General features: G+C 36.7%; 1 protein-coding gene across 5 annotated transcripts in view; it reads right to left on the bottom strand.

Moving 5' to 3' along the window:
- LOC127564676 (maestro heat-like repeat-containing protein family member 1) overlaps window positions 1-23953 on the bottom strand; it is an 82067-nt gene that overhangs the window by 33037 nt on the left and 25077 nt on the right. For 4 of the 5 annotated variants that reach the window (XM_052001397.1, XM_052001400.1, XM_052001398.1 and 1 more), the window contains exons 8-21: window positions 22092-22190; window positions 21253-21325; window positions 20307-20417; window positions 16784-16857; window positions 14837-14953; window positions 14452-14496; window positions 13708-13852; window positions 12730-12773; window positions 12317-12476; window positions 10857-10909; window positions 10243-10356; window positions 8663-8779; window positions 1041-1163; window positions 522-674 (exon numbers count right to left, since the gene is read on the bottom strand). In XM_052001397.1, coding sequence (XP_051857357.1) covers window positions 522-674; window positions 1041-1163; window positions 8663-8779; window positions 10243-10356; window positions 10857-10909; window positions 12317-12476; window positions 12730-12773; window positions 13708-13852; window positions 14452-14496; window positions 14837-14953; window positions 16784-16857; window positions 20307-20417; window positions 21253-21325; window positions 22092-22190 — 1428 coding nt within the window. The remainder of the gene's footprint in view (window positions 1-521; window positions 675-1040; window positions 1164-8662; window positions 8780-10242; window positions 10357-10856; window positions 10910-12316; window positions 12477-12729; window positions 12774-13707; window positions 13853-14451; window positions 14497-14836; window positions 14954-16783; window positions 16858-20306; window positions 20418-21252; window positions 21326-22091; window positions 22191-23953) is intronic. The other variant, XM_052001399.1, reaches the window with a different exon arrangement.

Genomic DNA, 23953 nt, shown 5'->3' with positions numbered 1-23953 from the left:
ATCCTCTACCTCCACTGACAATATCTGGGACCTTATCAGCCCTCATAATGCCCCAGTCCCTGAAGTTAAGTCAAGATGTCCCATTCCCTGTAAACTTTGCTTAATGTCTTTCATATATTCATAGATTATCTTTGTTTAACCCCTTAAGATTTTAAGCAGCTCTTTCTTTGAGGCAGACTTGAGATAGCAAGTATAAATATTATGATTCCCACTTTACAGATAAAGAAACTAAGGTTCTAAGAGATTTAAGTGGAGCTAGAGTTCCATAGCTGCTTAAGTGTCAAGTGTCAGAGACAGGATTTAAATTCAGATTTTCCTGACTTCAAGTCCAGTACTTTTCCCACTCTTCCATGCTCTCCCATGCTCAGGAAAGAATTGTGGATATAATGACAGCCATTAAGGCATAAGGGAAAAAAATTGTGGGCAAAATATTGTGGGGTAACTATAGGTAATTGAGTCCTGCCCTTGTCCTTGCCTTGACCTAGGTCATACTAGAAAATTAGGGTTCGATGGGGCTGCACCTTTTCTATGATGCAATTTTCATAGTTATATATGATTAAAGACAAGATGGAATCTGCATGGGGACCCATATCGGACTTGATCTCTTGAAAAATTCTACTATAAATAATGTAGATAGTGTTGCAGTTTTTTATCCACTCATCCTGCTGCAGTTCCTGTTGAAGAAAGAGATAAGACAAAATTACTTTCAACTCATCTTCTTCATTACTCCCTCCTACCCCCACTACTGTGTTCCCTAATACTTTCACCTAAAAAATCAAATGGCTTTTTCCCATTGCCTAATACAAAAGTTATTTTAGGGAGGAACAGAATCTACTTAGAGGTCAGGGAATGAAAATCTGAAGTTCGTGGTGCCAGCAGAAGAAGGTAAGTGAAAGTACCACCTAAGGTGGGAAACCCAAAAGTAGAATGTTGTAGCTGCAAGAAATTAGGAAAGCCATAGTTATGGAGTCATATTATGGAGATTTTAAAACCATGGGAAGCCTAGGGTGCACAGATAAGGAAACCCTTAAGATTATTACTTTTTTGAGATTGAGGACAGGGGATGCATCCTTATCAGTGAGTATCTTGCTGTGATCTTCAAGCACAATGAGGACTGTCTTAAGATGGTTAGTAGCTACGATACTAATAGCACTGCCAATGCCCTGTAACAACAAAAACATCCCCCAATATATCCTGAGTCCAGGCAAGTCACCAAGCTACTATCAGATATTTACTATGTGCCTGGTATTGCAAAAAAGTATAAGGTGAGGAAAGAGGGGTATGAATACAAGAGAAAATGATGTAGACCTCCTTTGCACTTTGGAAACCCATTTACATTTTTCCATCACAAATTTAGCGATAATCTCAACAAAAACAAGATCCTCAAAATCCTTATAATCCATATAGGAATAGGGACTAGATTTTGTGTTTTTGCTAATAGAGAAATTCCCTGGTAAAGAAATTTCCTTTAACAATGAAAGTCCACATCATCTCTGAAGCCTATAATCATGAAGAGTTGTCAAAAGTAGTGAGAGGCTAAGGGAGTTGCCTCGAATCATAAATCAATATATGTTAGGGATTTTCTCATCTTGAAGAAGGGCTGTCCACCAGTTATGTCAAGCTGTCTACTACTATTCACAATTTTTAAAATAAATAATTATGACATTTACTCTCTTTGTAATCTGCTGATCTCTTCATTTTTAAAAAATTTCTCATTGCTTGATATGCTGGTGGTAGTCTACTTATTTGCTGTTCTTTGAGATTTCCTTTCTTTGATTTACATTATTTTCGATAAGTCTTTCCACATTCCTTTATATAGCAAGTATGATCAGGACAACTGCGAATTAATTTGCTGAACTAGAATATTTCCCATGAATTTGGACATGGACAGTCTTGCTGAGAGACCCTATTTGCTTGCACAGATCACTCTTCAGATTAGTGCCCTAACGAATAGAAGTAAAGGTCTACCTTTAAATACCAAAGGAATCATGGAAAGATCACTGCATTAAAAGTCAAAAAGACCTTACTTCAAAATCAAGTTCTTTGGTTTCCTATTGTGTGACCTTGAACAAATCATTTCTGTTCTGATCTCATTTTTTTTAAACAGTTACATGTAAAATAACTTTTTTGTTATACACGTACATTAATTTTTTACATCTTTCCATGTGTATCACATTGGGAAAAAATTAGGATAAAAGGGAAAACCATGGAAAAAAAAAGAAAAAGAAAAGCAAACATAGCATGAGTTGATTTACAGTCAGTCTCCATAATTTTCTCTCTGGATGTGGATTTTGGATTTTGGATCACTGAACTGCTGAGAAGAACCAAATGTATCATAGTTGATCATTACACAATCTTGCTCTTGCTGTGTAAGTGTTTTCCTACTTCTGCTTGTTTCATTTAGCATCAGTTTATGTAAATCTTTCCAAGCCTTTCTAACATCAGTCTGTCCATCATTTTTTATAGAACAATAATATTCCATTTCATATACCACAACTTATTCAGACATTCCCCAATTGATGGGCATCTACTCATTTTTCAATTCTTTCTGGCATCATTTTGTAAATATAAGGCTGTTGTCTAGTTGATCCCCAAGGTCTCTTCCAGCTTTGGTGACTGTAAGGATTTGTCCAAATTAGGCATTTTATTTTTTTTCACCTAGTTATATATAAGAACAATTTTTACATTTTTTTAAAATTTGAATTGAAAGAGAGGGAACTCTCTTTCCCTTCCTCTATTCTCCTCTCATTGAAAAGTCAAGAAATTTCTTATAGCATTATACTTAGTAACAGCAAGATCATGTAGTGATCAAATATTATAGACTTGGCTCTTCTCAGCAATATGATAATCCAAGACAATTCTAATAGACTTGGGATGGAAAATGCCATCTGCGTTCAAAGGAGAACAATGAAGACTGATTGAAACATACTATTTTCACCTTTTTTTGTTTGCTTTTTTTTCCACGTATTTTTTTTCTTTTGGTCTGATTTCTTTTTCACAACATGACAATTATGGAAATATTTTTGAAGGATTGTACATATAGAACCTATATCATATTGCTTGCTGTCTTGGGGAGGGAAGAGAAAAGGGACAAAGGTAGAAACAATTTGGAACTGAAATCTTACAAAATTGAATTGTAATTGATTACTATCTGTATGAACCTGGGCAAGTCACTTAGTCCTGTTTTCTTCAATTTCCTCATTTGTAAAAAGAGCTGGAAAAGGAAATGGCAAATCACTCTAAGTATCTTTGTCAAGAAAACCACAAATGAAGTCATGAAAAATTGGATACAACTGAAATATTTTGTATATATTTAAAGGTATACATCTCATTTCCCAAGATAGAATTCATTGACATCAAGAACTGTTTTATTTTGCTATATATAGTCATATGAAAATGCTCTCAGTTATTATTGGATAGAGAAATGCAAACTAAAACAACTTTGAGATATCATCTTACACTAATGAGATTGGCTAAAATCATAGATGCCCTTCAATTGGGGAATGGCTAAACAAGTTGTGGTATATGATTGTGAGAAAATACTACGGTGACATAAATAATGAACTGGTTGATTTTAGAAAAACATGAAAAAACTTGGACCTAAGAAGGAAGATGTTGTTCACTTTGTCTACCTCCAGAGAAAGAACTCACAAATAAAATTATGTATAATACAGTGACACATATATGTATATATGTGTGTGTGTGTATAGATAGATAGATAGATATATTCATGTTTAATCGTAGCCTTCTCTAGGGTAAAGAGGGAGGGAAAAAAGTACACAGCAGAAAACAAAAGAAAATTTTGAAGCACAGAAAAGCAGAGTAGCTTTGAAAACAATATAGCATTTCTTACATAGTTTTAAAAAAAAAAACTTGAAATAGTTTGAAATAGAAATTTATTGTTTTATGTTGAATCCTCTATGTTCTGCTGTGTACATGGAAATATTCTTTTTTTCTCATTTTATATTTAAGTTCAAAATGCGTAAGGGTTTTTTTTAAAGAATTATTTCATCTTTGTGACCTCAACACTTAATACTCCAAATATTTAATAAATTTATATAGATTGATTCAAGTGTAATTATAAGATTGATTGAGGAAATCAATCAAATTATTATATCTCACTTAAAGCAAGAGATAAAACAAGACTTAAAATATAACATGACCAGATGGGAACACATCGCATTTCAATCAAAGGCATTATTAAGTAAGGGTGAAAGACCTTTGGATCAATTTATATTTCTGATAAGTCACTGGTTGACCTGGAAATCACCCTGTTCAGAAAGAATTATTGGATTGGCTGAGAAATTGGTCTCACTATAGAGATCATTTCTAAAACATTAAGCCAGCTGAGTCCCAAAGAAGACACGGAGTCTAGCAAACATGCTTTTTCCCCTTTGTTTTTTATTCTTTGTTACTGGGCAAAGTCCCTATTGTTGAAAGTGATATGTTTGGAAATTAATGTTAAAACAAAATATATCAATAAGTAGTTTTAAAAGATATAAAATTAGTATAAATTGTCTTTTAATATTTTTATAGGTATTGTGGATTAGTGCTACTAGATAGAATAAAAATTCTCCTATACTCTTTCCCAACCTTGATAGAATATAAGTTCCTGAAGGGTAGGATTTGTTTTATTTGTTTATTTTGTATTTGTATTCCCATGGTTGATTGAGGTCAAGTAAACAGCTATAATATAATTTGCTACCTCAAAATATCTCTTCACCTCTTCTACTATAGAATTTGAGATTCCACCATTAGCTTCCCTTTGGGTTAAAACATTGTAGAATCAATCAACAAGAATTTATTAAAGGCCTACAATGTACCAAGTACTATGATAGACAGTGAAGAGACTGAAGTTAACCATTACATTGGGGGGGGTACAAAAATTTTGCAAATAAAACCAAAATATTTGTCATTAAATTGAAAATTATATTCTTCTATGTGCATCATCCATTCTGGATATAGAGAGGAAAAGTATTTATTAAGTGCTAACTTAATATAAAAAGATGTAAAATACATGGAAATGCAAATAGAATAGTAAGATAGCTCCTGCTCTCAAGGAGCTTATGTTCAAGTAAAAAGAAAGAAAATACATAAAGGAGGTTTCAGCCTCAAAACAGATGGAAGTTTCATAGTCCTTGGGGTACAGTAACAATGTCTCTTTTTAAATGTCATTTCTACTGATAAAATCATAAGTTTCTGATATTGAACTACATGACCACCACACCAAAGATTTAGTAGTAAGAATTTTCTTTTCTGGGTCTTCAGAAGCTAAGGTTATAGTACCTATCATTAAGAGGTTCTATCAGGTTAGCAACCTGCTTATAATTATCCTGAAGGCTGAGTTGGACACAGGACCATGGTCGGGTGGGTATAGGGGAGGAAATTATCATCCTTAAGTTGTTGGGCTCACCTGCTTTCTGGTGGTAGTTGGTCAGCATCACCTTTTGGTGGTGACCTGGACAGTTCTGGGAGTCTAAGGGAAGGAGGTGGTCAAGACACTAGTTTAATTTGACTGTAAAATGCGATAATCTCCTATCTTCACATGGACCAATGTGCCTAGAGTTTATTATGTGTTATGTCTCAAAGATTATGGAGCCAACTCCTTGTAATGTCTTGAAAGTCACTTTTATAATAAAGAAAAATTGCATACATGTGTTAGAACTAATATGGTTTTCTGTTGATGATTGTTAGCTTTTGGTTACATGCACATGAACCAGAAAATTCAGAAAAAAGATTCAGTGATCTAATTAAGATTGATGTTTTTGCTGTTTAGTCAATTAGTCATGTCCAACTCTTTTTTATCTCATTTGGGGTTTTCTTGGAAAAAGTTCATTTGGTTTTTTATCTGCTCTGTTTTCTCTATACAACATTACACCCCCTAATCTCACCCCTCTACCCAGACTTTCCCCTTCCTCACTTCCAGACTTCTTGATGTCTGTGACTCAGTTCAATGGCTCTCATCTAGTTTGGTGAATCTTTTCTCATTCCCTAGTTATGATGGACCCCTCCTACCAAAAAAAACTTTTTTTATTTAGTTTGGATTGTACACAAGTCAGGAAGCAAATTATGTATAAGTACTTATATAAGGGATAGAGGAGAATAGAGCAGAAGATAGTTCTTAGGTTGGAAGCTTGGAAAACTCTTATCTCCAAAAGAACCCATTAAAATGTAAAGATTGGCTCTAGACTACAGGGATTTTCAGAACTGGAATAGACTTTAGTGATTTTCTCTAATCCAAATACTTCACTCTACCAATGGGGAAGGAAACTTCCCAACATTAAATAGTTAGTGATAAAACTCCACTGGAAACCAGGTCTCTTGATTCCTTGTTTGGAGCTCTTCCCAATATACCACATTGTTTCTCTGAATCTAGGACATCTAGAATTTATAGGAAGAGGGAGGACTTACAGGAATCTTCTACATGGAGGAAGATAAACATGTATCATATATTCTCAAAGCCCTACCCATGCCATGTTGTTCAGAGGGAAGAATGATTTATCGATTTGTTTTCAGAGAATGATCACAGCTGAAAAACAGGAGCCTTCTAATCAACCTCATAATTTTACAGATGAAAAATCAAGTTTCACGGAAATTAAATGGGAATAAATGTCAGTGGGAGAATTTGAATCCATATCTTCCAGGCTCCAAATTCAAATCCAAATCCAAAATACCTTTTAATCCTTAGCAATTGGATCAATAGATTAATATTCAGTAGTAGGCATTGATGTATTAAAACAATCAGATTATTAGATTAGTTAGATATCATCCAACAAAAAGTAAAGTCCCAATCAATAAAGGTGAGGATTGGGAGAGAAGCCAAATTAGATTTTTATAAGGCGAGGAGAAGGAGGGGTGCAGAGCCTAATAGTTTTTGACTAATTTTAAAGGCTCCCCACAACCTGATCCTAACTTGGCCAGTTTGGTGATAAAGAGATAAAACTCCAGGTCTGGAGTTACTAGTTGTGTGTCCGTAAATAAATCACTTAAGTCTGTTTGCCTCAGTTTCCTCATCTGCAAAATGAGCAGGAGGAGATGGTAAATCACTCCAGTATCTTTGCCAAGAAAACCCCAAATAGGATCACTGAGAAAATCAGTCATGATTGAGCAGCAATAGCATGGTCCCAATCTACTTTTCCAACCTAAATCTCCTTCCTGCTTCTCTAAGAGTTTTGCACCCTAGTCAAACTGATACATTACATTCCCCAACATATCCCAAACATTCCTACTTCTGAACCTTTGCTCACACTCTTCTGCCAGACTCAATGCTCTCTTCCTTCTTTTTTGCTTTTTTAAGTCTGATTCATCCTTCTGGGGTCCAGCTCAAGTGTCCCCTTCCCCTGTGAAACCTTTCCTACATACCTCACCCTATAAGGAAGTTTTCTCCTTTCTCTAAGCTCTTATACTACACAGTGAATTCAGTGGGCACCTCTCACTCTTATAAATTGTTATCTTTCTGTTCAATCTAATTACATTTTATAAGAATTTATTAAACAATTATGATTTAGGCACTTCTCTTCTGTGGTTTGTCTCCAACTAGACTGTCAGCTCTCCAGGAAGGGGACTTATACTGCTTCTGTACTTTTTAAGTACAAAATAAGTACTTTCTGTCCTTAAGCTCACAGAGGTGCACATGCTATTATCCCCATATCACAGGTCAGAAAACCCAAGCTCATTAAGTTTAAATAGTTTACTCCGGTTCATACAACTTCTAAGTATCAGAGTCAGGATCATAATGCTTTTCCTATTATTCCTAATACTGCCTTGATAGGCATTTAAACCATATTTATAGATGATTAGTGCCTTGCCTATCTGGATAGGGAAAGTACAATTCACAGGGGAGTTATTAGAGTTCTAAAAAAAAAAAAAAGGAAAACACTTTACCTGAAGCAGAAATATAGAAAAACCATTAGCTGTATTATTTGGGAAATGGTTAAATCAGTTGTGATAAATATAATGGAATAGTACTGGGTCATCAGAAAGAATACATATTAAGGATTAATATAATATAATAATTATATATAATATATAATTATAAAATATAATGTATATTTTATATATATATAAATTTGTATATGTAATTATATCATCTATAAGTATTTTTAACACATAAATATATTATATATTAAAATATAATATAATTATATAATAATATTATAAATAAGAAATAATATAATAAATATAAGGATTAAAAGAAGCATTGGGAGACACATGTAAACTGATGCAAAGGAAGTCAGCAGAACCAGGAAGCTAATATCCACAATGACCAATGTATATGGGAAAAACAACATCATCATCAAAAAGAAATGGAAGGTTATACTAGTATAATGTTCAAGCTCAGTCATAAAGAAGAGAAAAGAGTCTCCTCCTCCTCCCTTCTTTACAGAAGTGGGGGACTATGGATGTGAACCTTTGCCAGACTGCTTTGCTGAATTGATTTTTGTTTCTTATTTGTTCTTTGTTATGAGGGATGATTCACTGGGAAGGGTGTGTGGGGGGAAGACTATACTTGGAAATGAAGTGGTAAAAGTAAAATTTACCAATAATTTTTAAAAGAAGATTCCTGACTGTAGAACCTGAAGATCTAGTTCAAGAATTGTATGCTCTAAAACTCTCCAACTTTTTCTAACATATGCTCACTTCTTGGGGTCTCTGGTCTCACCTTTCTTTCCAACTCTTCCTCTTGAGGACTCTTTAGGATATCAAATAGCATCAGGAGCACAAAGTTATGGTCATTAGAGCCCTTCAGGGTGTAGCCAATGAGTTTGTATAAGAAGGACTGGGAGGATAAGAGGGAAAAATCATTAGGGTCTAGCAAAAATGGTATTTTAGGCTTTATTCCTGAGCTTATCCCTCCCCTCACCTACTATCAGTCCCCTCTCCCAACACACACACATACACATCTTCTTCTATCACCATAGCAAACATCTCTGAGTTCTGAGCTACCCATTATGTATATTTATATAAAATATGTATTTAACATTATATTAAAAAGGTCCCTCTTACTAATGTGAAAAAAATATATTTATGTACATATATATTTTCACATTAGTAAAATGGACCTTTTTGATTTTACAAAGCACTTTCCTCACAGCTCTGGGAGGCATACAGCATAGACATAAATTACAACACAAACATCTTTTAGATGTGAGGGCTGGGATTTACAGAGAAGTCAAGTGACCCAGGCCTCCTGACTCAAAATTCCATATTCTTTTGCAGTTACCACCATGCAGGAAATGGATCTGTATGACAGCAGTTGGAACAAAAAGTGGAAGCTTGAATGAGATGAGGACAGAAGGAGGACTCTAAATCCTACTCTCCAGCCACTGAGGGAATTGCCAGTCAATAAGCACCTACTGTGTGCCAGGTACTGTTCTGAGTGCTGGGGATATAAAAAAAGCTAAAAACAGCCCCGATTCTCAAGGAGCGTGAATGAGAAGGACAACAAATAAACATCTATGTACAAACCAGCTGTAAAATAAATAAATAAAATGGAGATAATCAACAGAAGAAAGAAACTAGCATTAAGGAGCATGAGGAAAAGCTTCTTACAGAAGATGAGGTTTTAGCTTAGACCTGAAGGAAGCCAGGAAGGGAAAAACAGTCAGTGAAAAAGCCTGAGTCACCCCTGAGCCTTCTTAAAAAAATATTTCTCCTTCCTTCCAAGGGCCCCTGGGGAGCCTTGGGGGTAGTATGATGAAGAGCAGGGTTTAGGTCTGTTCTCCTGATTTACTTGGTGACTTTAGGTTACAGACTCAGGTTTCCGTTTTCTCACTTTAAAAAGGAGATAGCACTTCCCAACCTGCTTCACAGTGTGGTAAGCCATCACTGAGACAGTGGATATGAATGAGTTTTGAGAAGCATAAAGTACTAAACATATGCAAGGTGTTTATTACTATTAATAATAATATTAATACTATTGTCATTGGTCTGCTTCTTGTTCCTGACTTCTCGTGGATCTTTGGGGCTTAGAAATCTGTTTGGAAGAATAGCATATGTTTAATCTATAATGGATTATTTGTTGTCTAATGGAGGGGGGAGGGAGAAAATTTTGGAACACAAGACTTTGCAAAGGTAAATGTTGAAAATTCTCTTTGCATGTATTTGGAAAAGTAAAAATCTATTACTTTAAAAAGATTTGGGCGACTTAAGAAAAGCCACGGAATTTCTTCCTGGATGCCCCTACTGCCTTTACACTCTCCCAGGTCCACCCCCCAGTCCCGAGAAAATGGACATGTGTACCTTCTCCTTCTCCTGTTGCAACCACGAGGTGTTTTGAATCTTCGTAAATACTGTTTCAATGAAATCCTTCAGCCAGTAGTCATCATGGATGGCCAGCAAACTATTACTGGAAAACTTGGGAAATGGGGAGTGGAACAAAGAGCACAGACAAGGTGAGGAGAGAAAGATAACAAATTTGAGAGCTGAGCCTAGAAGTATGGAGACAGAACCTGAGGGATGCGGTACAATAACAGTAAATAACAGTAAGACCCAGGCAGAGAGATGAGACAGGGCTTGAAAACATAGGGATGAGACTAAACCACTCGACAAAATAGTGAGAAGCATATAGAAGACTGTCATGGACAATCATGGAGTCAAGAGGACCTGAGTCCAGCCTCAGACACTTATTGGCTGTGTGACCCTGGGCAAGTCACTTAATCCCTATCTCCAAAAAACTAAAAAATAAAATGGTGAGTTAAGATTTGGGGATAGAGACCAGACCCTGTAGTGTAGCCTTGTTGTATCAGGGAGTCACCCTTGAAGAAAAGCCAAAATCAGGGTGTGGGTCTGGGAACAGCTTTCAGAAAGGGCAGAGGTGTAAACAGGGGACTGGTGTCTTCTGGGGGATCTCTCACTACAAGCAGCCTTTTCTCCCACTCCTTCGGAATAAAGTTCTCTTCAGTGTGTTCTATATTTAAAGAGACAAAGAGAGACAGGAGAGAAAAAGGAGAGAGACAGAGAGAGAGACAGATAGACAGAGAGAAGAGAGACAAACAGACAGAGAGACAGAAAGAGAGAGAGAGAGAAAGAAGGAGAGAGAGAGAGAGAGAGAGAAAGATATATACATATATATATGTATAGAGAGAGAGAGAGAGAGAAGAGAGAGAGAGAAGAGAGAAAGAGAGAGAGAGAAAGAGAGAGAGACAGAGAGAGAGAGAAAGAGAGAGAAAAAGAGAGAGAGATAGAGAGAGAGAAAGATATATACATATATATATATAGAGAGAGAGAGAGAAAGAGAAAAAGAGAGAGAAAAAAAGAGAGACAGAGAGAGAGATATATACATATATATATATATATATATATAGAGAGAGAGAGAGAGAGAGAGAGAGAGAGAGAGAGAGAGAGAGAGAGAGAGAAAGAGAGACAGAGAGAGAGAGGAGAGAGAGAGAGAGTTCATCTCATTAAGGTCAATCTTCAAAGACATGGAGCTACCGCTCATCTATCAAACCAAAGCAGAAAAGGACATTGAACCTGAAACTAGTCCCAAGATTAAGTAGGTAGTTGCCTAAGATGTAACATACAGAGTACACTTTACAATGTGACTTTTAATCAATGCAACTCTTGTTGCCTGAAAAGTCTGTTTGGTATATGTTGGGAATGTGTTTGGGATCCATTAGCTGCATGTATCATAGTGCTAAATGCAACACTCTTACACAAGTAGGGCTAAGAAATTGCTTTCATAGCAAAAGAAGCCGCCAAAATCAGGAGTCAATTTCTCTGTTAGGCACTTTCAGTGGGATATGACCGTGAAGGAAAACAAGATTTAGTCAAAATTTTCTATTCAACCCAACCTCATAAAAAATTAATGACAGATGTTTCTGAAAATTCAATTTCTTGGGATATAATTTATGGGTGAAAGAACAATAAAAATGCAGAGCTCATCAGAGTACAGTGAGTTACAAAATATTAGATACAATGGTGTATAGCATGATCATTCCAATGATGCTGTTAGGCAAGGGGGGAAAATGTATTTTTGGAACCACTTTAAAATTTGTGATTGTACCTAATCCATAAGCAGCTATAATGTATTGCATTGTTCCTATGATACCCTGAATTACAATGACTCCACTCAGAGGTAAAATTATCCCCATATTTTAATTTGGAGAGGTTCAACATCGCTTAGGGAATATGACTTGACTGGACTCTGCTTTGACCCACTCTAGAAGTAGGCTATGGTCTGTAAAGAATTCCCACAGGGAAGGGGATACCCCAAGCTCCCTCCAATCCAGAGCTGTGCTATAGCCCACCCCGGCTCCCTTCCGTTCCACAATGTCCCCGCCCTCTTTGTTCCCCTCCCCAAGGGCCCTGTTCTCACTCTCCAGAATTTGAATCATATTAGGAATCTCTTTTGTCCACACTTGGCCGAGTTTGAAGTTGATCACAGGATGCAGGGAGTTGATAGGGTGGAGAGCATACAACAGCCAAAGAGAGGACATCCCAAATTCCTTTAGTTTATACGGTCTCAGAGAAGACAGCTGGGAAGGAAGGGTGGGGAGGAGGAGCAGCAAGAGAACGATCCAGGAAAGGTGGGATGGACGTACGCTAACGGCAGGTCCCCCATTTTCAGCCCCCTTTCCCACATTTCTGCCCTAACTTTTAGGCTGCTAGGGCCCCTCCCTTAAATTCCCTGATCCCAATCACACCCGTATGCCTTGACCATGTCTCCAAATTCCTCATCCAGACCCCAACCACTTATCATCCCGGTCAGTCCCCTGGAGCGTCACTTACTAGAAGATTGATAAAGAGCATTTGTGGGGAGGGGTATTCAGTGGCTGCAGAAAAAGGAAGAAAAACACAAGATCAGGGGATATATGCGGGTCAAGTTCTGCTGTCCCCAATCGAGACTCAGCCCACGGATAAAAGGACCCAAAAGAGGCATCTGTGATAAGAAGAACGAGGCCAGGAAACCGCTGGGGCAGGAGCCAGCCCAGGGGCTCTCTAGATTCCTTGTTGTCCTTCCTTTGTTCTACTCTAACACCCTTAGACCTTATCTACACCCAGGGCTCTGTCCCCTTATTCTGTAGTTTTGATTGTCTTTGCTCTGCCCCACTCTGCCCCCAGGTTCTGATCCTGTGCTCTTATTGCCCTCCTTCCCAAAGCAGAAAGCTTTATCACCACAGGTCCCGTCTCAAGCTTCTCCAGTCCCAGGCCCACATTCTCTCTCTCTCTCTCTCTCTCTCTCTCTCTCTCTCTCTCTCTCTCTCTCTCTCTCTCTCTCTCTCTCTCTCTCTCTCTCTCTCTCTCTCTCTCTTTCTCTCTCTCTCTCTTTTTCTCTCTCTCTCTCTTTCTCTCTCTCTCTTTCTCTCTCTCTTTATCTCTCTCTCTCTCTCTCTCTCTCTCTCTCTCTTTCCCCTTCTCAACCTCCTTCTCTCCTCCATTTCTCTTTTCCTCTCTCTCTCTTCCCCCTCTCTCCCTTTGTCTCTCTCTCTCTCTCTCTCTGTCTCTGTCTCTCTTCTCTGTCTTTGTCTCTCTGTCTTTCTGTGTCTCTCTGAATATGTATGTCTCTCTGTCTCTGTCTCTGTATCTTTGTCCTGTGTGTCTCTGTTTCTATCTGTCTCGGTCTCTGTCTCCCTCATTGTCTGTCTGTTTCTCCCTCCCTCCCTCCCTCTCTCCCTCTCTCTCTGTCTCTCTGTCTCTCTCTCTCTGTCACACACACACACACACACACACACACACCCCTAAGGGAAATGCAACCCTCCAGCTCACGTTTAAGATGGTAGCTACTAAGGTAAGGTGGTTGGCCCAAGGCCTGAGCCTTCAAGGCGATGTCAGTGGCAATCTTGCAGAGGGGCACAAATGCCATGGGCCTTATAGGCTGGCACAACAAAGTTATCAGCCTGGGCAGCGACACCTAAGGGTGACATGGAATGCAGGTTCAACAACAGTCTCGGTTCCCAGGACCCGCTGTCCAATCCTTGCCAACTCTACAGGGGTCTAGAGCATTTATACCCTTATGGGATCAGGTGGGGGGTAAAGGAGAGTGATAATTCCTATAGTCTATGCACCTACTTCTCCCATACTATATTTGGAAAATGTCAGAAGACATCTCTGAGAATAAGAGGGAAGAGAGAAATTTCTTGCTGAAATTTCAGCAGGAATGATCTTATACACAAAGAAGGGAAAAAAAACTTCTTTCCCCCCTTTTTTTTTAGGGTCATGAAACATGAAAATGAATTAGGCAGAGGTCAACCTGCCACCATGGAGATTTTTAGGGAAAGGGCTATTTTTCTATATCCCCAGGAACTGCAACTCCCAGTCCTAATTGGCAGAACTTCAGGCAACTGGGGGGGAGAAGGGGAATAGGAGGAGATTCCAGAAGTAAGGGAAATTGTTAGGAAAGCCCATTAGCCCTGGAGGAATAATGTCATGGGGAATCCCCCAAGCAACTTGAGGAGTGAGTCGGAAGAAATTGGGAAAAGGCAAAGCGTCTTTGTCTCCAACAGTCTATACCAGATGTAAAATATTGATTGACAACTCCCGGGTTTCCTCGTCACTCTGAAGGAAATGAGAAAAAAAAGAAAAATCATTCCAACCCTACGTAAGCCTCCTGGGTCAGCATTGCTACCTGAATGTCGATACTTTCCCCTTATGTCACTGATAAGCTAAATGTCGATATTTCTGAGCCTACAGACTATTTAGATTGCACCCCATAATCTGATCAGATTTTCATTCTAGCCTCCCCTCATATTCCTGTTCCCATCCTTCCCTTCCCTCCCTCTCATCCCTTATGTTCTCACCCCTACCCTTCTTATAACCATCTTGCAAGCCCTCCTCTTGCCCCTTCCCCTTTACGTAACTCCCCTTACAGGCTAGTTTTGACCCTTCCACTACTCACTGTGGATCCAAGCTCACTGAGTTTGATGAGATGGTCAATAACCACATCTCCTTTTTCCAGGGTGAAGTAGTTATAAGTACCTAGCTTTTCAATAAATTGTAGCAGAGGCAACCGTATCTGTAAGGACATATACTTATGGAACATTCGAACTATGAGGTCCCTTTGAAGATTTTAAAACTGAGAAAATCGAGGGTCAAAGGTATAAAATGACTTTCCAAATAGCAAATGATACGTTAGCATCAAAGCTGGAATCAGAACCCAAATCTCCTAAATCCAAGTCCAATACAGTTTTCACTTTGCTGAGTCAATGATCCTGTCACTATCTGAAGATCTATGGCCATCTAGGAATACAAGGGCTAAAACTGAGCCCCTCAAACTCTCCTCCTGGTTGCATTTGTATGCTACTGTACCGCTGACATATCCTGTCTGTCTTTATTATCTTAGTAGTTTCATTCTATGTATGTACCATAACCAATCTATTGTCTATGAGAAGCTTATAATCTATTTTTCTAACTTGTTTTATATGCATTTTATATAACATTCAAAAGAAGATGGAGAAAACGATATAAAATGCAAAACCCACAGGTTTGTTAACTGAAAATTGCCAATTGTTCTGCAGTACTATATTATGTGTTGTCTTCCTTGGGTTTTTAACTAGCTATTGAATCAGATATTAAACATATTTGGGTTTTAGTTACTTAGCTTGCATTTTAACTCTTCTGTTCTTTGCTGTTTCTATTAAACCATAGCATTATTTTAATACATATTATAATGCCAAACTCTCCTCCTCTTAAAAAAATATTTTTCTCATGATCTTGATGACTATGAATATGGGGGCTGTTAGGGGAGTGGAAGGATGAGTCATAGAATGGGTCCAAAAGATACCCATTCAAAACTTTAATGGAAAGCTAAGAATAAGTTCTTAGGACCCCATCTTCTCCCTAGAAGTCAAGTAAGACTTGATTCTTTGGAATAAGGGCCAAACTCCTTCACTTAATATTGTTCCAAGGTCTCCTCAGTGGTAATTCCTGCCTTCTCATACTTCCTAAATATATCCAGCTCTAGCCAAAATGCCTATTCACTGCTCTCCAAATGTGCTTCTGCACTCCTTTCTTTGTGCTTTTGTTCATATTATTCCTTTTGTCTAGAATTTCCACTAGCTGTCCCCCCACCTCCAAATCCTATTGTCAGAATTATACCTTTTTATTCAAAGCCTAACTTAAATCTATCCTCCTCTTTCAATTAAATTCTCAGTTCTGGGTATACAAAGAGGAAGAATTAAAACTCCCTGTCCTCAGGGAGTTCCCATTATTCTGAGGAATGCAATTTGTAAACAGATAGGTAAACATAGCATTATTTTTAAGAGGAAGAGAGAGACAGAGAGAACAGACAGAAAGACACACATAGAGAGAAGATGAGAGTTTGAAGAGGTTACAGCATTAAGTGAAGTTTTTTTTTTTTAAAGAATGGGGAGATCTGAGAATGTTTGTAGGAAATCGAATATGACCAAGCACATAATAAGATATTGTTGAGAGACACAGAGGGAATGATCAAAGGGGCAAATTCTTTCCCAACCATCCAAGTCCAATGTGATCTCTTTATTCTTATATTCCTATCTTTCATGAGTACACATCTTATTATTCCAACTAGATTATTAGCTCCTATATACTATACAGCACCCAACATAATACTTTGAATACAGTAGATACACAGTAAATTTGTTAACTGATTCTCTGATCATCATCTCTTCCTCCCACCTTGGAGAATAACTTCTTGAACCTAGTTCAGATGGTGAGGAATCGACAAATCCAAACCAAAATCTCCCCAAACCTGATAGATTCCTCTCTCTTCTCTTTATCCCCACTCCTGACTTCCCATCTTGATGCTCTTTCAAAATCTAAAGAAAGCAACTACCTTCCTAACCCCATTCATAGCTTTAATACTCACTGTTTTGGAATCCTCCTGAATTAGATGTATAATGGTCTGCATTACTTCATTCTTTAGTTCTGTGTTCTGGGGCACTAAAGAAAATATCAGAGTCAAGGTTAGAAATTCTGAATATTTCATGTATAAATATAGTTACAAGGATTTGCTATTATTTTTCTTTTTATCTATATTGCTTAATGATAGTTACTGATATATTTAAAATGTCATTAACAAAAAAGGAAATTAGCCTTAATGAAAAATTCTACTTTGAAAAAAAAGTTATCATCTTTTCTTCCATTGTCCAGAGACAAAGGCAAGTAAGAAAATTCCATGTTGAGAATCTTGGTCTTCAAAGATTAGACTCTTACCGAGGCCATCTTGCCTTGTCCCTGCCAATAACCCACACATATATCTCGAAGGCTGTCAGAATGATAGAATACTTCAAATACTCTGCAACTTGCTGCCTATATAACAATAGGTAGCATTTAAATAGATAAGGTTTTAGATGTCTACAAATATATATTCATGTACATAAATGCTAGCTATGAACATTGGGTCTCAATTTCCCCATCTATAAAATGAGGGAATTAAATATGACTTCCAGAGTTCCTAATAGTTCTATATTCTTTTCTTCTATAATGGCATTAATCATGTCACTATTGGGCTCAAAAACCTTTAGTGGGTCCCCATTGCCAAAGGTATTATCCTCTATGGAAAGGAAGGAAATCAATACCAGATCTCAAAATATACTAAAAAGCTGAAATCATCAAAACAATTGGGTCCTGGGAAGGAAATAGAGAGGTTGAACAATAGAACAGATTAGGCATAAAATACAGAGAAGCAAATGAGCACACATGTCTAATGTTTCATATGTCCCCCAAATCCCAATCACTGGGGCAAGAATTCACTATTTGAAAATATATGTACTGGAGAAAAGGAGGCAGAAACTTGGACCAATATTTCACATCAGATACCAAGAGAAGTTCCAAGCACGTACATGATTTAGACATAAAGAATGTTATTGTAAAGAAATTACACAAGTGGGGAAGAAATGATCTATCAGAAAGAATAACAATTTTCATGCACTGATTATAGGGTCTTGTCAAATGTGCTCAAATAAGCTCAAAGCTTTGAATCAACTTTGTGATATCTGTGGTGGCCATTAAAATGCTGAAATATCTGAGAATTTACTGCATATAGAAGTATATCACAGTTTTTGACATGTAATGCATTGATTCAGTATTCACATATCTTCCTAAAGACATCACAAATGAATACTCCCAATTTTAAAAATATTTGTTGTTTCTGTGATTTTTTCTTTAGAAGTATTAAGATTTCTCTGATGATGAAAATGGAAAAGTAGGCCTGATGTCATAGAAATTTATTTTCTATTTTCTCATTTTGATCACAGCACAACAAAATTTGCTCCAAATTGTCTTTAAATGTTTTGTCCACATGAAAGTTTACAATAGAGAGCAGAATAAGACAAACAGTTATATTCAGAAATGAAAGGTGTTACTATAATACAATGGCCTTGTTTTGCTATAGCAATAAAATGACCCAAGTGCAATGAATTGGTTTAATAAATCATCTTTCCATCTTGCTGCTGCTGCTATAAGTATTTTTTAACCATAAAATGTCCTAATCTAATGCATTCCTCTCTGTTTTGCTGCTGTTGCATATCACATTGAATTTGATGAGTAATCCAACATTCCAAAATGTACTGAATTCAAAAGTCAGTGTAAACATATTCTTGTGTTTGCAGATACTATAAAATGCATGTTTTTCCTGGGGGAGATATTCAAATAAAAAGAAAAAATTACTACTAAAAAAAAAACACATCTGTCAGATGTGAATATCTGTCAGATCTATGGATAGGTAAAGAGTCTCTGATCAAACAAGAGCTAAAGGAGATCATAAGTAATAAAAATGGACAATTTTGGTTACATAAAATTAAATGGTCTTGTACAAACAAAACCAATTCAATTAAAATGAAAAGAGGAGCAATTAAACAGGAAAACAATTTCTGGTGTGATTCTCTAGGTCTTTTCAACATATATATGGGGAACTGATCATATATAAAGATAATAATCATTTCCTAATTGATAAATGGTCAAAGAATATGAATAAATAATTTTGGAAGAAGAAATTCAAGCTATATTAAAATGCTTTAATCATTTATAATTAGATAAATGCAAATTAAAACAACTCTGTGGTACCACTCATATCCATCAGATTTAGCAAAGTTGACAAAAAAGCAGCTTTCAGCTAGCTCTTCTGTCACAACTAGGACAGACTTTTTAACGTTCAGAAATTCAAATATCTGGATACTGCTGATTGACAAAGACTCATCAGAATGTCACCTTGGAGGGAGACATATAATCTCAAGTTAGGAAAAGAAGGAACTTCTTGTGAGCAGAGTACATAACATAATAATTGAAGCCTTGGAAGCTAAGATCACCAAAAGTAAGAATGTAGAGGGAATCAAAAGAATGATAAAACTACACTTTCAATCATACCTAGAGTTAAGAAATAGAAGATAGACAGATGATGATCCAACAAGAAATTGGGATGATCCAAGAAAAAAAATGTCACATAACATATTTGTCATTTTTCTCCCCATTTTTAGTATGAATAAAAACACACCCACACACACGAACACACTCAACATACTCTTTCTTGTAAGCTTAAATTCCTTCTGATTAGGTTTGTAAGACTCCAGGCAAATTTACTACTACCAGTTCTTATTAGATTCACTCCTTCCCTGTCCAAAAAGCTGTCCTGTATTTTGAATGGTGATCCAGATCCCATTCTCTTACAGCCTCTTCTCAATCAGCTTTTCACTTCCTAAATCTACTTTTCTAAGTTCCTTTCCTTCAATGGGTAAAACTGTCGAACACATGTGCCCCTAAAGTCTTAAGTTTCATGCCCAAGATTCTTTCATTTTGACTATTCCTAAAATTCCATCTGTTAGTATCATTTGTGCCTAGTTGAATCATCCAAAGTAGTTTAGTAAATAAGTATTCTGACAAATCTTGAGAATTGTATCTATTTTCAAGGAAGCAGCAGATTACTGTCATTATTAGTCAACAAATAGCTGTCCCATATCAAGTCTCTGACCATCAATATACTCCTCTTTCTTGGTTATTTTCTAGATACCCTAATAGAACTTGTGGGTCTACTTTATTATTCCTTGGAAGTTAAACAACTGCATCTTCCCCAGAACATCCATCACAGACTTGGTCGTTAGTGAATCATAACAACAATGCCTTACATTGGTATGTAACTTTACAATCTGCTTATATATTGTTTAAACTTCACCAGCACCCATGAAGTAAATAGGGCAAGTATTATCATTCCCATTGTACAGACAAAGAAATTGAGGTTCAGATATGAATGACTTGCCAAGCTTTCACAGCTAAGACAAGAGTTCCAATGTTGCTTCTCCCATTCTACCATGTTGCTTCTGAAAAGAAGCAGTTTTGCTAGACCCTCACCTTCTATCCTCTCTAGTCAATAATAACCAGATTCTGAATACACTCACCTTCCTGGAATACATCTCTGAAGATCTTGAGTGCTAATGTGACATTGGACTTATCACTGCCATCCATGCTCTTTAGAAACAATTTGACCATCTCTTGGTGAAACAGTCGTGCTACCAGAGGAAAAGAATTCAGGAGAGTAGAAAAGATACATGTAAAAAGAGGAAAAATAGAAGTCATATGATCCAACCCCCTCATATATAAATATGGAAATATAAATAAATATATATAAATATTATACATAAATATATAAATAGAAAAACTGAGGCCCAGAGAAGCAAGGCAATTTGTGGAAAGTCACACAGAAAATAAACAAGCTGGAATTTGAATCCAAGTTTTCTGACTTTGAATTCTTAATCCCTTTTATATTATCTTGCTGCCTTTGTTTACCAAGTCTAATCTGTTGCAGAGAAAGTAGGAACATTGTCAGGGGCTTAGAATCTATCCCTTATAATGTCGTGTAGAAATTATCCTGGCATGGATTCTGTCAATGCGAAGTTATTATTAAATAAAATAAAATTTATTATAAAAAAAAAAAAAAAAGAATCTATCCCTTACTTATTTTCTTCCCAATAACCACTGCCTAATTTTGACAATTTTTGTCTTTGTCATTACTACAATTATATCTCAATCTCTCTGGGTTTAGATCACTTCTGGAAGAAGATTATAGGAACCAGAGAGATACTAGGGGAAAGGAACAGAAACAGAGTTTAAGAGTATTTTTAGGCACTTTGAATTTATATTATACAAAGCCGATATATATTGCTCTGAGTCTTAGATTTGGGCAAGCTATATACTTAAGGACAGAAATATTGTACCCCAGTCCCCACTTTCCACAGAAGATGGAGGCTGGTTCTGGGGCAAATCTCCAGAAATAAAGGTAATTTTTCATGACTCCCATAACTCCCTCCCTTATTCAGCTCAAGCCAAAAGACCCTCTGTTCTTACTCATAATATGGAAGGACTTCAGGGCTATTTTGTGGTTTTGAAGAGAATCTGAGTTGCTAACTTTCCAAGTCACCTACAGGAAGAAAAACTATTTAGAGGGAGATACCAGAACCCAAAGGAACCCCTGGTCATGGGAAGCAACCCATTGTCATGGAAAGAGCATTGAAGTTAGAGTTGGACACTTGGATTATACCTCTGTCCCTGTCATACAAAAGCTACTAAGCTTGGGTATACTTATTCATCTGATTTTCCTTATCTATAAAATGGGACAACATTAGAGGATTGTTGTCAGAACCTATCAATCTAGCATCGAGAGGAGAATGAAAGCAAAGACCAGGGAAAACAAGGGACAATCATAGGGAAGACAGAAAATTGCATCCCAGAAGACTCTCTAGACTTGTCTTCACTCTGAAGGAGTTGTTCACTCCTATCCCCTAACAATTAGCACAATGCCTGTCACTTAATTGAATTCACTGAACCAAATGAATTAAATTAAATTAATTTTTCCCCTCCTCACAACATTTTGAGTAAAATATTCCCTTCCCCTCTACCTCCAAGAAAATTGAACATGTTTCTGTGGAATGATATGGATTTTATTTTTTTTTCCAGTGCTAGAAAAAATATTCACTGAAAATTCTGCCTTGTTTGGTCTCATGAGAATTTGTCCAACCTTGCTTAGAGAAATATTCCAGTCTTGCTCCTTAAGGGTCCATGCATTTGCTTAGTCAGGTAGAAGGACCATAAAAATAGTGGGTTTCTTAGATACATCACTATCTCCAGGGAATTGGGGATCATAGAGACTCAAGGAGCCCAGATTCCTTGATTCCCACAAAGCTCACCTGGGAAGACAGCAGCACCACAATATCATCCAACTTCGATGCCAAATTCTTACCCCCAGATCCACTGGCATCCACAGCTTCCAGGAGCTGGGAAAGACACTATACAGAGTGGTAGAATCAGAACTCTAAATATATAATCAGTTATTTTCCCCTCTGACTTCATTTAGCACTTTTTCTCTTAATCATCTACTTGTCATGTGCCATTTATAATGATTATATTGCAGAAACGTAGATTTAGCATTGCTAGAAGATTACATAAATGATTTGGGAGGAGGGAATCCAAAAATGGAATAAGCGGGTATAGAAGGTCAAGTAGTTTTCCCTCACTAGAGATATTCTAGAAAAGACTGAGTGACCACTTGTTGTAAGTGAGTTCTGAAGTCTTTTACAAGTCTCAGATGCTATCATGTCCCCTTGCTAAATTATAAGATACATGGAAGCATGGAAAAGGTCTTTTTTTTTTTTAGTAGTATTTTATTTTTCCAAATACATGTAAAAATAGTTTTCAACATTCATTTTTAGAAAACTTTGTGTTCTAAATTTTTTCGTTTCAATCCTTCTCTCTTCCTTTCTAAGACAAGCAATCTGATATAGGTAAAATATATACAATCCTTTTAAACATATTTCTATATTTGTCCTGTTGTACAAAAAATATTAGACCAAAAGAAAAAAAACACCCAAAAGGAAAAAAACAAACAAGCAAAAAGGTGAAAATATCATGCTTTGATCCATATTCAGTCTCCACAGTTTTCTCTTTGGATATAATTACCCTTTTCCAACCCAAGTCAATATTGGAATTGCCTTGAATCACCACATTGTTGACAAGAGTCAAGTCCATCATAGTTGATCCATCAAATAATCTTTTTGTTAGTGTACAATATTTTCCTGGTTCTGCTCACCTCACTCAGCATCAGTTCATATATGTCTTTTCAGGCTTTTCTGAAATCAGCTTATTCATCATTTCTTATAGAACAGATATATTCCATTACCTCCATATACCATAACTTATTTAGCCATTCTTCAATTGATGGACATCCACTCAGTTTCCAACTTTTTGCCACTACAAAAAGGGCTCCTTACAAACATTTTTGCACATATCGATCCTTTTCCCGTTTTATGATCTCTTTGGGATATAAGCCCAGTAGAAATACTCCTAGATCAAAAGGTATGCACAGTTTGATAGTTCTTTGGGCATAGTTCCAAATTAATCTCCAGAATGATTGGATCAGTTCACAACTACACTAACAAGGTATTAGTGTCCCAGTTTTCCCACATCCCCTCCAACATTTATCAGTGTCTTTTCCTGTAATCTTAGACAATCTGAAATATGTGAGATAGCAAGAATCAATCAAACAAATTCAAAAGAATGAAAAAATAGAAATGTAAAATACCTCATGGGAAAAACTACTAACCTGGAAAAAGAACCATAAAAGACAGTGTCAGAATCATTGTACTACCTAAAAGACATAATCAAAAAGAGGAGCTCAACAGCATCTTTCAGGAAATTATTGAGGAAAACTGCCCTGAAATCCTGGAACCAGAGGCCAAAATAGGTATTGAAAAAAAATCCACTGATCACCTAAGAAAAGAGATCCCCCAACAAAAACTCTAAGAAACATTATAACCAAATATCAGGTCAAGGAAAAGATACCATAACTGGCCAGAAAAAAAAAAAAACCTCAAATGTTGGGGGTGGGGTGTCACATCAGGATTATAGAAGATTTAGTGGCTTCAACATTAAAGAATCAGAGGTTGTGGAACATGATATTCCAGAAGACAAAGGAACTAGAATTACAACTGAGATTCACTTACCTGGTGAAATTAAACATAATATATCCAGAGAAAAAAATGGTCATTCAAAG

This window comes from Antechinus flavipes, chromosome 5 (assembly GCF_016432865.1).
Source record: "Antechinus flavipes isolate AdamAnt ecotype Samford, QLD, Australia chromosome 5, AdamAnt_v2, whole genome shotgun sequence".
Classification (NCBI taxonomy): Eukaryota; Metazoa; Chordata; class Mammalia; order Dasyuromorphia; family Dasyuridae; genus Antechinus; species Antechinus flavipes.
Note: the sequence above shows the minus strand (reverse complement) of the source record. Positions and strands in the feature narration are given on the sequence as shown.